Source organism: Chiloscyllium punctatum, chromosome 45 (genome assembly GCF_047496795.1).
Source record: "Chiloscyllium punctatum isolate Juve2018m chromosome 45, sChiPun1.3, whole genome shotgun sequence".
NCBI lineage: Eukaryota > Metazoa > Chordata > Chondrichthyes > Orectolobiformes > Hemiscylliidae > Chiloscyllium > Chiloscyllium punctatum.
Genome location: NC_092783.1, coordinates 55,464,861 through 55,479,167, shown reverse-complemented (window position 1 = coordinate 55,479,167; position 14,307 = coordinate 55,464,861). Strand labels below are relative to the sequence as shown.

Below are 14,307 nucleotides of genomic sequence, written 5' to 3'. Positions count from 1 at the left end.
TCAGAATGAACATGTGCACACACTGTAACTCTTGTTTTAGCTCTACAGGATAGGTATCAGCCATTCATTGGCTCATTTCTCAGGGCAATACCCTAATCAATTAGACTCTACTTAGTTTAAAGTTTAAATAAATTCTGGCAGTTAACTGTCAATCAGCATTAATAGATGCATTCTCCATAGCAATGTCTTGATTAGCTTCCACTTGCCAACCAATTAGCACTCTCTTCTCCTCCAGTGTAAGTGTTGTTTTTCCCATTGAACTGATTTTCTCATGAATAGTCCTGATGAGTTCAAGATCAAAAGCTTTGAAGAAATTTGTCATTTTTAGAATTGCACACGATTATTTTTATTCACTTCAAGGATGTCAAGTTTAATCTTCATACCCACCTGCTATACGAAGGTGATTATGAACCACCTTATTGAACCATTGTTGTCCATGTGGTGTGGTGTCTTTTAAGAGGGGAGTTTGAGGGTTTTGGTTCTGTATCAGTAAAGGATCAGCAAGATAGTTCTAGATCAAGGCGCTATGGGGCTGGGAAGGGAACTTGCAGGTGGAGATGTTCCAATGCATTTTCTGCCTTCATCCTTCTCAGTGAATCTTGTAGCTGGAATACATTGCTGTCAGGATGCACTGGCAGTGGAAAGGGATGATGCTTAAAGAGGTGCAGGTCAGGTGAATTGACCACATTAAATTGCCCATAGTGTTAGGTGCATTAGTCAGAGGGAAATGGTCTGGATGTGTTACTCTTCAGAGGGTTAGTGTGGACTGGTTGGGCCGAAAGGCCTGTTTCCACACTGTAGGAATCTAATTGGGAAAAAACTAGGTGGAAGGAGTGCCAACCATGCAGGCTACTTTTTCTCTCAATGCCACATGTTGCTGGAACCACATTCATCTGGGCAGGAGGAGAGAATTCCATCACATAGAATTCCTGATGAAGTGCTCTTGATTCTCCCGCTCCTCAGATGCTGCCTGACCTGCTGAGCTTTTCCAGCACCCCCAGTCTTGACTCTGATCTTCAGCATCTGCAGTCCTCACTTTCTCCTAGAATTCCATCATACTCCTGTCTTAGGTCTTGTCAATGGGGGGCGCAGGCTTTGATGCACCAGAGTTGAATTACTCACTGAGGAATACTCAAACCTCCAGCACTTCTGTGGCCAGAAGCTTTAACAAAGCTCATTCCTACTCAGTATCTGATCTACTCTGTAAACACCTGTTCTGGTCAAAGAAACTTTGGGAGATTCGGAAAGTAAAAATAAAGCAAGAGTAAGCCCTTCAGCCCCTCAAGCCTGCCCCACCATTCTATAAGATCATGGCTGATCTGCCTCAGACCTCAAATTCTCATTCACGTCAGACCTTCATAGTTCTCAATATCTTGATATCTCAAAAGCCTAGCCTCCTCCCTTTTAAACACTTCCAGTGATCTAGACTCCACAACTCTCTACAAAAGAGATTTCCAGACATTGACTACACTCTGAGAGAAGGATTTCCTTCGCATCTCAGGTTTAACTGGGTATCCCATTATTCTGTGACTATGCCCCCCATATTTGTTCCTATTTCCTCCATTCTTCTTTCTGGATCACATCGTTGTAAAATAGCCATGAAGCTATAAAATCTCTCCAAGCCAGATTACTGAGAAAAAGAGAAAAGAGACAGATGACTAACATTCTCACTCCGGGGAAGGGAATGGCAATTTTAGATACACAATAGCTGGTTACTGACTCAGCTCATGCAGGATTTGTTGGAATTAACAGATGCGTTGATGCCGCAGAACTGAATAATTCTTACAAATCAGAGAAAGGTCAGTAAAGAAGGAGCTTATTTGGCCCTTTGCTTCTCTATTGCTATGCACTATTCTCATTTGTTTCTCTACAGTTTCCCTATACCTTTTGATATACACTCTCACATCAAAAGGAGAATTTGTCATTGCATATGAGGCTAAGAAACAACAGAGTTAAAGAGAAACTGAAAAGTTCAGGAACATTAACTTACAAATTCAAGAATCTTGAACAAAATGTGAACCAGATCATTAGCACTTGGATTCTGGAGATGGGCATCTAGGTTACTCTACAGAAGGAACAGAATTCATCATCACTTTTAAATACTTTGCAATTAACTTTAACAGTAACAATTCACATGTTCTGCCAGCAATTTAGAGCAAAGGCCAATGAACAAATGCATCGTATTTATCGCCCAGGAACAGGTCATTTGGCCCAACAGATCTATGCTGGTCCATAATTGAACATTTTTTTGAGGTAGGCTTCAAGTTGTTATTATATGCAATTGTGCTTCTTTTCCAACCAAATTGCTCTGTTAAAATTTGCTTATATTTGTAAGAAAATTGCAATATCAAAAATTGTGTGTCTCAGAGACAACTTAATTTCACTTTTTTTGAGTCACTATGAGATGTGGTCATTGCTGGCTCAGCCAGAATCTTGTTGCATCCCAGCATTGCCCTCAAAGCGCTGGTGCTGGGTCATCTTCATGAACCACTGAGGACCGTGTGGTGTAAGAACACCCACAAAGCTCTTAGGGAGGGGGGTCCCAGGATTTTCACCCAGCAACAGCGAAGGAATGAAGCTGTCGTTCCAAAATCAGGATGATGCCTGGCTTGCAGCGGAACTTACAGGAGGTGCTTTTCCCAATGAGCCTGCTGCCTTTGTCTTTCTGGGTAGTTGAGTGTGAGGTTTGGAAGGTGCTGTCAAAGTAGCACATCATGTAAACATTATAGACCGCTGCCAGTGTGCATCACTGGAGAGAGTAAATGATTGAAATTGTGGGCGGGAGGCAAAATGACTACCTGATCATTAATTGTAGAGAAAGGTGGGCAATCCCCTTATTGTGTTACAGGAGGAATTTCATTCTGAAATCTCCATGGCAGTGGCGTAACAATTTCAACATAGCATTCAAATGCACAGAGAAGGGAACGGGGATAGATCATGTAGCCATCTGAAAGTCTTGCTAGGACAGCTGTTTTGCTATCAAGCTTCTCTGGAAAAGTTTATTGAGTGTTTGGTTCAATTAAGCAGGGTTAACAAATACTGAAACAGCGGAGAGATGGGCACCATAAAGGAGTGAAATCCTTCAGGCGAGGTCTAGATGTTAATGTGTGACACATGTATGTTTCAGTGATTGATTTTCCCCGTCAGCGTTGTGATGGCAAAATCCTGTTGTCTTTCTCCACTCTCGTACTTACAATCATATTAAAGATGTATTTTATTTTCTGCAGGCAGTCCACATAATCTTCCTCAGGGGGGAGTGCTTCTGCAGAAAACATGTACAGAAAACACAGTTAACGGAGTGTTGCTGACTGCACTTACTCGTCAATGTACGGCATTGGAACATTTAAATTCCAGATCACCAGAGACAAAATAGAAATACGTTAAATCAGATAGTTTAACCATACTATCCCACAGATGTGACTGGGGCGAGGATTTTGCCAAATATAACAGCGTCGATAATAATAGTCAAAATACCGCTGCCATTTTCAGAACTTCATCCAGCTAGAATATTTGAAGCCAATTAATTATGTGATATCAGGTGTATGATTTATATATACATTTTAATGCTATTTATTTTAGAGTTCAGGTTTTGAATTAGTGGCAAGTGGAGTTTGATCTGTGTATAAAAGGGTTCAATAATTAGCTTGTCAGTATTTCTGGTGTAATGGTCTTTTTTTACAAAAACAAAAGTGTGAGAGAGACTTCCTGATGAAAATAATAGGAATTCATTTGCATTGGCAGATTTTGATGAGCAGAGAGAATAAACACCAAAGTGCATTAAGATTTCAGTTAAAAGGATCTGGAGTTGTTTTCTTTTTGCTTAGAGGAAACATGTCTAGCTTGGTTTCAGTTGACAGTTCGCTGGCAGATGTTAGATATGTAAAACAGTTTCTCCAATAGAAAGGAAATAGTTTAGAACTGTGAGGAAATAGATTACCTCAACGTAAGGAGTTTAGTTCCTGACCAGAAAAGTTTGGTTAGAAGAATGAAGGGGTTATTAGAAGCTGAGAAAGTCTAAGCTCAGTTGTGTGAATACTGAAGAAAGAAGCTATCAAATGCTCAAGTCCAGGAATTGACAGCAACAGTTAAGTCAAATTATAATAAAGAAGGGAATTCTCTCTGATATGTGAGTACTGTAAAAGGGAATTGTTAAGTAGATGGAATATTATCTTTTACTATGAATTTCAAAAGTTTTCAATTTATGTTACATTTAGATATTTCTGTGTATTCCATTTTTTCTTAACTTCTTTTGCATGATAAACTTCTGTTTTCTTGTTAAAACCAAATCTGTAATACTGCCTGATTTTCATGAAAGACCATGTAATTAATGTTTTTTTTTAATTATCTACCAAGCCAGATTTCAGTCTGGAATCTGACCTATTTAGTTGTAACATCTGCTGGGACATAGCAATTGTAGCTAAAGCAGGAAAAGAAAAGGATCCTGTGTGATAGACTTACCTTTCTGCTTTTTTGATTTCTTTTTTTTCTTCTTCTCTTTCTGAGAGTTGGAGCTAACAGCTTGAATAAGCTTATTGTTAAACAGTTCAATATCATCTAAGACATGGTTAAGGATTTCCTGTCAAGAAAGAAAGACAGTATATCTCATATGGAAAGCTTGCCAACATGCCATTCAATATACACAATAATTGACTGATATTTGCACTGGACACTTTGAATAACAGGCTGGTTACCATGTTCATATATAACTCCATTCACTGCTATTGTGACAATGAAAGGCTTACATTTATACACTGTCATTCACAAGCTCAGCACAAAAGGTGGGAAACAACAGCCAAATTTACCCACATGATTACCCCACAAACAGGAATATGATAATGATCAATTATCCCATTTAAGTAATAGGAACATATAAATTAGGAGCAGGAGTAGGAAATTCAGCCCTTCAAACCTGCTCTGACATTTAACATGATTTTGGCTGATACTCATGCTGGTCTCAGCTCCACTCTCCCGCCTGCTCCCCGTCGCCCTTTATCCCACTTTTCATTAGAAACATAACTATTTCTTTCTTGAATCTGCTGATTGATTCTGCCTCCACTGCTCTGGGCAGTGAGTTCCACCCTCTGGGAGAAGTCGTTTCTCCTCATTTAACTTTTGAACCTATCTTCTCTCACTCTATATCTATGATCTGTCCTAGACTGTCCCACAAGGGGGAGCATCTATTCAACATCCACCTTATCAATCCCCTTTAGTATTTTATACACCTCAATCAGATCCCCATCATTCTTCTGAATTCCAGCGAGTACAAGCCCAAGCTATTCCACCACTCCTTGTACACCAGCCCGTTCATCCCAGGGAGCAACCTGGTGAACCTCCTCTGAACTGCATCCAGTGTCACCACATCCTTCCTCAAGGAAGGAGACCAAACTAGACACAATACTCCAGGTGTAGTCTCACCAATGCCTTATATAATTGTGACATTTCTTTACTTTTAAAAAGTGCCCTTTTGCAATAAGTGCCAAGATTCAATTTACCTTTCTTATTATATGCTACACCTGCACACCCACTTTCTGTGATTCGTGCACAAAGGACACCCAGATCCCTCTGCACTGAAGCACTTTGAATCTGCTTTCCATTTAAGTAATAATTTGCCCTTTTATTTTTCCAGCCACAATAAACAACCTCACACTTATCCACATTCAGCTCCATCGCCAGGTTCTGGTCCATTCTCCTAGCCTAGAATTACCCACTGGAAACCCTTCATCTCCTCATCACAGTCTGCTTTCCCACCTATTTTAATATCATCCATGAATGTTGCTATGTTTCACTCTGTTCTTGTTTGAAAATCATTTTGTGCAGATTGTAAATAATTAAAGTCCAAGAACTGAACCCTGAGACACCCCATTAGTTACAGTTCACCATCTTTGCTAATATTACCATTTTAGCTAAAGAGACTAAACCCAAGCAACTGAATCAGCTTCATGAAATTCACATCTCCTGTTTAATTCACATATATATGAGGATTTTATATCTCACTGCCAGTTGGAGAGACAATGGAAGTAGACTCTGAAATTCACAAAGAACTTTATTTCAACAGCTAAGTTTGAGCAACAGAACAGAAACAAGGAAAATGAATTTCTGACAAAATGAACCCTCTCTCTCTCTCTCTGACTGTTCCCTCATCATCTTGGAATATAACTTTTGGTAAGAAAGCCAATTGGGAAAACAACTGCTGAGGATAAAAGTCACTGTGAAACTGTGGTCTCAAGTTAAAATTTTAACATTTCAAGGATTCTAGGGAAAACTTAACCCCTTGTGTAATATTTCTTCTTCCTGTCAGGATCAAACACTGTTCCCTGTAAGCTTATTACTGATGTTTGTGCATAGGTTTGATTTGATATCATGTTTTTATTTCTTTTTTGTATTTAGTGCATTCTGAGATTTCTCTCTCTTTCACTCAAGAAAACCTTGTAACTACACTCTTATTTTCTAGGGAATTACATTTTAATTCAAATGTGATATCTGTGTGCTAAAAAATTGCTTAGCCCCTTACTGAGGGGTGGGGTGGTGTTAGTGAAAGGGAAAGGGCAGTCATTTACTCTTGCTTCAATGTAGATAAATCAAACCAAGAGATGAAAGATATTTTATATAACATTTTTGAATATTGGTACTGTAATGATATTTCCCAGAACAGCACATTCCTGTGCTGTAATTTTACACAGCACAACTTTGTCCTAAATGGTTTGCATAGACAATAATGTACCACTATTTTACATAGATTCCCTCATCCTACAACCAATGGAGTCACATATAGCAGAGGTTCAGATGCAAAAACCCTTATTGATGTTTCAAGGATGGATATGCTATTTGTTACCTGATCCAACATATCTGGTGCATTTAGAATATACATTTGTCATTAATTCTTAGAAACACAATGTGTTGTGGAGGATGTAAGCAAAAAGATTGATGAGGGCTAAGTGCTAAACATTGTCTAATTAGACTTTAGTAAAGCCTTTGATAAGGTTCAGCATGGTAAGCTAATTAGTAAAGCTAGATCACATGGGATTCAGGGACAGCTTGCCAGTTCGACACAAAACTGGCTTGACAGTAGGAATCAGAGGTTAGGTGATGGAAGTTTGTTTTTCAGACTGGAGGCCTGTGACCAGCATTGTTCCAAAGGGATCAATACTGGGTCCAGTTTGTTGCTCATTTATATAAACAATTTGGGTGAGAATTTAGGTCGCATGATTAGTATGTTTGTAGATGATATCAAAATTGGTGGTAGAGCCAATAGTGAGAGGTTACCTAAGATTACAAAGGGATCTTGATCAATTTGGTCAATGGGCTAAGAAGTGGCAAATGGAGTTTAGTTTGGATAAATGCAAGGTATTGCATTTTGGTAAAACAAACAAGGGCAGAGCCTATACAGTTAATGGTAGGGCCCTGGGTAGTGTTGTTGAACAGAGATCAACTAGGTAAAAACAATGACTGCAGATGCTGGAAACCAGATTCTGGATTAGAGTGGTGCTGGAAAAGCACAGCAGTTCAGGCAGCATCTGAGGAGCAGGAAAATCGATGTTTCGGGCAAAAGCCCTTCATCAGCTCTCCTGATGAAGGGCTTTTGCCTGAAACATTGATTTTCCTGCTCCTCGGATGCTGCCTGAACTGCTTGCTTTTCCAGCACCACTCTAATCCGGAATGTTGAACAGAGATACCTAGGGGTTAGGGTTCATAGTTCTTTGAAAGTTGCATCACAGATATGCAGGGTATTTAAGAAGGCACTTAGCTTGCTTGCCTTCATTGCTCAGACCATTGAGTATAGGAGTTGAGACGTCATGTTGAAGTTTTTTCAAAGCGTTGATGAGGCCACTTTTGGAGTACTGTGTACAGTTCCGGTTGCCCTGCTATAGGAAGGACATTATTAAATTGCAAAGGGTTCAGAAAAGATTTACTAGGATGTTGACGGGACTGGAGGGCTTGAGTTATAAGTATAGGCTGGTTTGCTGGGATTATTTGCACTGGACCTTAGGAGGTTGAGGGGTTACTTTATAGAGGTTGATATAATTATGAGGGGTATTGATAAGGTGAATAGCAAAAGTGGTTTTCATAGCATGAGTGAGTTCAAAACTAGTGGCATATTTTAAAATTGAGTGGAGAAAGACTTAAAAAGGGAGCTGAGGGGATCTTTTTCACATAGAGGGCGGTTCATATGTGAAATGAACTGCCAGAGGAAGTGTCAGATACAGGTACAGTTACAACATTTAAGATATTTGGATAGGTACATGAATAGGAAAGGTTTAAAGGATATGGGTCAAACATAGGCAAGTGAGACTAGTTTAGTTTGAGAAACTTGGTCAGCATGGACAAGTTGGATAGAAAGGTTTGTTTCTGTGCTGTATGTCTCTATGACTCTCATAATTAACTCCACACCATCCCTGTAGGTCACAACTCAGACTTGAGCTTGTGCCATGTCATCTGCTTTAAGTTACAACAACAATGACTACCTAGTTTGGTGTTATGGTCAGGTAAAGATCATTCCATTTGTTCCTATACAAACCAGCAGATTAAGTGTTCAACGTTTAAAGTTTCACTCACTATGAATGAGAACCTTGATCCAGTATCATAAATGTGCTGTATCAACAATAACTGCTTACAAGTGCAATGAACAAACATAGAATCCAGGAAGATCCCAGGGTCAAGACTGAACTGTGCTGATATAATGCTTCCAGCTCAGTCACAATTAGGAACAAGACTCCACTTGACTTGTATTCACTGGAGCACGGAGGGACAATTTGATCAAAGTGTTTGAAATTTAAAAATTGCGCAGGGTAGGTCTGGAAGAGGCAGATTTTCTACTAGCTGCACAGTAGTTATGCCATCATAGACAGACATAGTATGTGCATCTTATGGAATTTCCTTTGGAACACTAAAGGAATTGCCTGGGAAACTGAAGATTTTGCTCAGCAATTCTCGATACCTGGAATGCTCCAAAAGTTTTTATTTAAATCTGAGTAAACCAAGTAAACTAGTTACTCAGGAAGGGTTAAAATATTAGTCTAACTCCTGAATAACTATTAACTGGCCCCATATTTACCTCATATGTCCCCAGATGGACTGCCACTTACTGCTCCCTGAGCCTGACATAAAACTTCCCCCCAGGGAGCAAACAACTTCCCCCAACCCACGTACCCCACCTCTCATAAACCCCTGAGCAGACCCCATACCTGGGCCCAGCTTCCCATCCCCACCAGACCTCAACCCAACAATAACTCCGCCATTCCACTATCTGGACCTGACCTTACCCACCCTCTTCCATCCCTCAGGACTCAAACTCAGCTGCCCCTCACTCCCAGGCTGACCAGAATGAGTCCCCTGCCCCTACCCAACCCTTCCACCTTGCTGAATTTCTCCAGCTCACGTTGTTTTTATTTCCGATCTCCAGCATGCCCTGTTTTTATTTTGCTTTTAATTAAGGAAAGTAGCAATCTGAAATTCTTCCTCTCAATGGGCTATAGATCCTGTGAAAGAGATGATGATTTCATGGATGAGGTCAATAGATTTCTGTTGGATAAAGGTATAAAAGGATTATAGAGCTGTGATGGGTGATGAACCTTGTGTTATAAATCATGATCAAATTGAATAGTGCAGAAGGTTTGAATGGCTGAATCACCAATGTCAGTTCCTACCTGCATCCCTGGGTAAGAGAAGGAGCAAACCAATGGCCAGAACTCCTGCTCATTTGAAGTCATGCTCTTGAGGTGGGTAGTGTCCCTGCCACAGAGCCAGAATCAACCCAGGGCAAGACATCCAAGAGTAGTGTGCTCATAATGCTGTCAAATGGGTTGACTATCAACTTGCAAATCCTTCCAACACATCAAGGGATGAGGCAAAATAACTTGAAACAGAAAATGACTTGGGGGAGGATGGGATTTGATGCCGAAACTCACCGACAGGACTCACCACAACAATAATCACAGTTTAAGGTATCAGGGTTCTGGTTAACATCATGTGGAACCATATATCAATATGACATCAAGAGAGGGGAGGAAGAAATGTGGGACAGCAGCAATAATACACAAGGTTTTAATAGGTTTCTTTGGAAGGGATGAGAGGGAGGCCGAGAGGTTTGGGAAAGAAATGCTCGAGGTTAAGGCTGGAACAGCTGATGGCATAGCTACATGGTGAAGGAATTGAGGAGTGCATATGAGCCCAGAGTAGTAGGTAATCAGAAATCTCAGAGGATTATACAGGAAGGGCTTTCAAAGATAGGGAAGGGAAGGGATTTAAGCATAAGGATGGAAAGTTTAACATTACAATGAAGGTGGACAAGGACAAATGTAGGTAAGCAAGCACATGCAGAACAGAAATAAAGACATTCATTAGCTTGTAAGAATAGTTATCAAACCATTTGTAGCAATAAAATACTTTGATGGAAACTACCAGCAAGTTGTCTTTTGGTATGTGTTGACTCACCATATTTTTTTGAACTGTCAAGAATGGTGGCACTGCCTTCTCTGGATCATCAAAACCGGATTTTGAATCTAGTGAAAAGAGTTTGCGATAAAACAAGGCAGATCTCAAATTAAAGATCTCAGGGCAAGGCAAAATGAACAAAGCAGGGTTTGAGTGAATAGCAGCCGTACCGATTTCAGAAGGTGCCCTGGAGTGCTGCTCCATCCAGCTCCCGCTGTCTGATGCTTCAGGGTTTGGAGGCTTATCGTAGTCAGGTGGCATCCATCTTTCATGAGGAAGGGGCATTGCAGGTTTCCCATAGGGTGGCCGAGATTGATGAGACAGCATGCTCTCCAGATTGTGTCTGAAATGGTTCCAGAGAGAAAGAGAGAGAGAGAGAGAGAGATGGACTAGGGTTTAACAGCAGGGCAACAACAGAATGCATCAAGTTGTGATCAACGCAGCTAATAACAACACATGAGGACAATCTGGTAAGATGGATCATAGATACACAGAAAACAGGACTCATAAAAATAGTGTAAACTTACTCAGAAACTGTTCAGGCAATAGTTTGATTGCCACTAGACCTGACAACTCTGTCAAAAGCCATAGTTGACACACCTCTGGAGCAGGTGAGACTTGAACCCTGACCTCCTGACCCAATGCCAGGAATTTCCTAATCATCATTGCACATATTGGCTTTTCCCCTCTTAATTACAGACTCTATTTCAGCAGTTGAATTTAAATTACTTGGAGTCATTTTGAAATTTGAGCTCATGATCCAGTTGTTTTAGCATAGGACTTTGGATTATTAATCCTGCATCAATGCTACCATGTAACTATGCTGGCAAATCAGAGCTTCCACGCTGAAATCCTGTGGAAAGTACACCAAACACTGGGGGATCAGTAAAGTGGGACAACCAAAGTATTTTCTTCTGAAACTCTGCATACAGTCCAGAGATCATTAGTTATATATCCTTAGAAGAGAACATCATAGCAGATGGTCATTTGACCAATTTATGCCAAAAAGCTGTTGAATTTGTCTCCCATTGTTGTTTTTTCTCCATGGCCCTGTACATTCCACACTCTCCCCCCCGCCACCCCTTTATTCTATTTCCTTATAAGAGTTTTTATCAAATTTTCTGTCTTTCAAGCACTGCATTCCAAATCAGCATAACCTTTAGTGGAAGTAGCGAGGCCTGTTTGGTTCGCGATGCTATAGGAAGCATATTTTTAAAATGCAGAGGGTTCAAATTTTTTTTATTCATTCAGGGAAGGAGAGCATCACTGGCTAGGCCAAAACTTATTGCCCATCCTTAATTATTTAGAGGGCAGTTAAGAGTCAACCACATTGCTGTGGGTATGGAGTCACATGTAGTCTCGATCAGGTAAGGATGGCAGTTTCCTTCCCGAAAGGACATTAGTGAACCAGACGGGTTTTTCTGACAATTGATATTGGATTCGTGGTCACCATTAGACTATAAATTCCAAATTTATTTAGAAGGTTTGAGTTCTCATGAAAGGTTGGATAGGCTGAGACTTCTCACTGGAGCATAGGAGGTTGCATGGTGACCTTATAGAGGTTTAATAGTGAAGGTCTTTTCCCTCAAGTTGGGGAGTTCAAAACTAGGAGGCGTATTTTAAGATGAGAGGAGGAAGTTTTAAAAGAGATATAAGGGGCATCTTTTTAACGCAGGGGGTGGTTCATATGTGGAATGAACTGTCAGAGGAATTGCTAGGTGAAGATACAGTTACAACATTTAAAAGGCATTGGGACAGGTACATGAATGGGGAAGATTTAGAGGGATATGGGTCAAATGCAGGTATGTGGGACTGGTTTAGTTTGGGAAACTTGTTTGGCACGGGTCTGTTTCTGCGCTGTATGACTGTACGACTCTACACCAGTTTTTAATAGGTTTTATTCATTTTATTATTTCTGATTCCCCCTGTGTCTGGTGTGATTTCCTCAGGATTTCAGTGTGGAAGCTCTGGTAGCATTGATACAGGATTAATAATCCAAAGGCTTGCACTAAAACAACTGGATCATGAGCTCGAATCTCAAAATGACTCCAAGTAATTTAAATTCAGCTGATGAAATAGAGTCTGCAATTAAGGGGAAGAAAGTCAATACATGCAATGATGATTAGGAAACTATTGGATGGGCTCTTGTGGAGCACAGGTAGCGTCCCTGGCATTGGGTGAGGAGGTCTGGGGTCAAGTCCCATCTGCACCAGAGGTGTGTCATAACAGGGCTGATCAGAAAATATCTAGGAATTTCCTGGGTTTTCATTAAAACTCGTTTGGTTCACTAATATCCTTGGGATAGAAATCTTCCATCTTCAGCTGATCTGACTTACATGAGACTCCAAACCCATATCAATGTGGTTGACTCATAACTGAACTTTGGAATGGCCTCAGTTATATTCTGGAAGGTAGCTTACCAATGCTTTTTCAAGTTCAACTAGACGTGGGAAATAAAAGATGTCCTTTCCAGTGACAACCACATCCCATGAAGAAATAAAATCAAAATAGGTATTTAAAATCCAATTTAAAAATTAACTATAAAATCACTCTGTGAAGTGTAAATAACTTTTGCAGCAGTAATATAGATTCTAGGTCAGATCTGGAAGAGAGTACAGAGATTTAGTCTTTTTTCATTCAGGGAGTAGTCTATCAAAGGCTTTTTAAAATTCAATCATGGAATGTGGGATTTATTGGCAAATCAGCATTTGTGACTAATCCCAAATTACCTCACAAGGCCTAGGGAGTGAAGCATGGCAAAACTAATGGTCAAGTTGCTGAAATAGATTTTTTTCTTTTAAAAATTATATGCTGACAACCACAGGCACCCTCACTAAATTTAAATTTCCAGGTTTATTAACTGAATTTAAATGTTCCAGTGGGGATTTTAACCCATGATACAGAAAGAGTGTCTTCACTTTTAAACAAGGGAAATTACCACTGAACTGCCATCATCTAGAATCAGTGGACTGATTGGTGCAACCAAAGAATTGTCTTTTCAAGAGTATAATGGACATACATTCAGTGGATTTCAAAAGAGATCAATGAAGCATGTAAAATTTGAGTGACCTTGACAGGTTTGATGAACAGAGACTGTTTCTCCTCGTCTGGAGAGTCCAGAAATAGAGATTGTAGTCTGAGATTAAGAGGTTAGCTAATTAGGACTAAAATATGGAGAAATTTCTCCATTCAGTGGTTACAAATTGTTGGAATTCTGTGGATGTCCACTTATTAAAGTTATAATCCTGCGGTGTTAAAATTAAAGGAGCTGGTAGTAGCATTGTCACTAATAATGACACTAGACTTGTAATGGAGAAGCCCATGCTGACATTCTGGGAATATTGTTTCAAGTCCTCAGGTGACTGTCTGTGTGGAGTTTGCACATTCTCCCCATGTCTGTGCGGGTTTCCTCTAGGTGCTCCAGTTTCCTCCCACAGACTAAAGATGTGCAGGTTTGGTTGATTGGTCATGGGAAATGCAGGGTTACAGGGTTGGATGGGTCTGGGTGGGATGTTCTTTGGAGGGTCAGTGTGGACCTGATGGGCTGAATGGCCTGTTTCCACACTGTAGGGTGGTGAAATTTGAAGTTAATAAAAAAGCTAGCCTATGAACAAACATGTAGCTGCTATCAATTCTTGAAAAAAACACATCTGGTTCACTAATGGCTTTAAGGGAGGAAATCTGCAATCCTTATCTTGTCTGACCTACCTTTGACTTCACATCTATAACAATGTAATGGAGTCTTAAATGTCCTCTTGGCAAATGCTGGCCTAGCCAGTGCCACCCACATCCCAAGAGTGAATTTGTTTTGTTAAACCAAGCCTTTTGCTAATTGTTTTGATGACTGATGGAACCAAGAGATTAATGAAAGTGAAG

The 14,307-nt window shown here is 40.2% G+C and overlaps 1 protein-coding gene across 2 annotated transcripts in view; it reads right to left on the bottom strand.

Moving 5' to 3' along the window:
* eps8l3b (EPS8 signaling adaptor L3b) overlaps positions 1-14,307 on the bottom strand; it is a 75,666-nt gene that overhangs the window by 23,063 nt on the left and 38,296 nt on the right. For both annotated transcript variants that reach the window (XM_072563819.1, XM_072563820.1), the window contains exons 9-13: positions 10,602-10,774; positions 10,432-10,499; positions 4,459-4,576; positions 3,195-3,262; positions 1,991-2,065 (exon numbers count right to left, since the gene is read on the bottom strand). In XM_072563819.1, the coding sequence (XP_072419920.1) occupies positions 1,991-2,065; positions 3,195-3,262; positions 4,459-4,576; positions 10,432-10,499; positions 10,602-10,774 (502 nt within the window). The remainder of the gene's footprint in view (positions 1-1,990; positions 2,066-3,194; positions 3,263-4,458; positions 4,577-10,431; positions 10,500-10,601; positions 10,775-14,307) is intronic.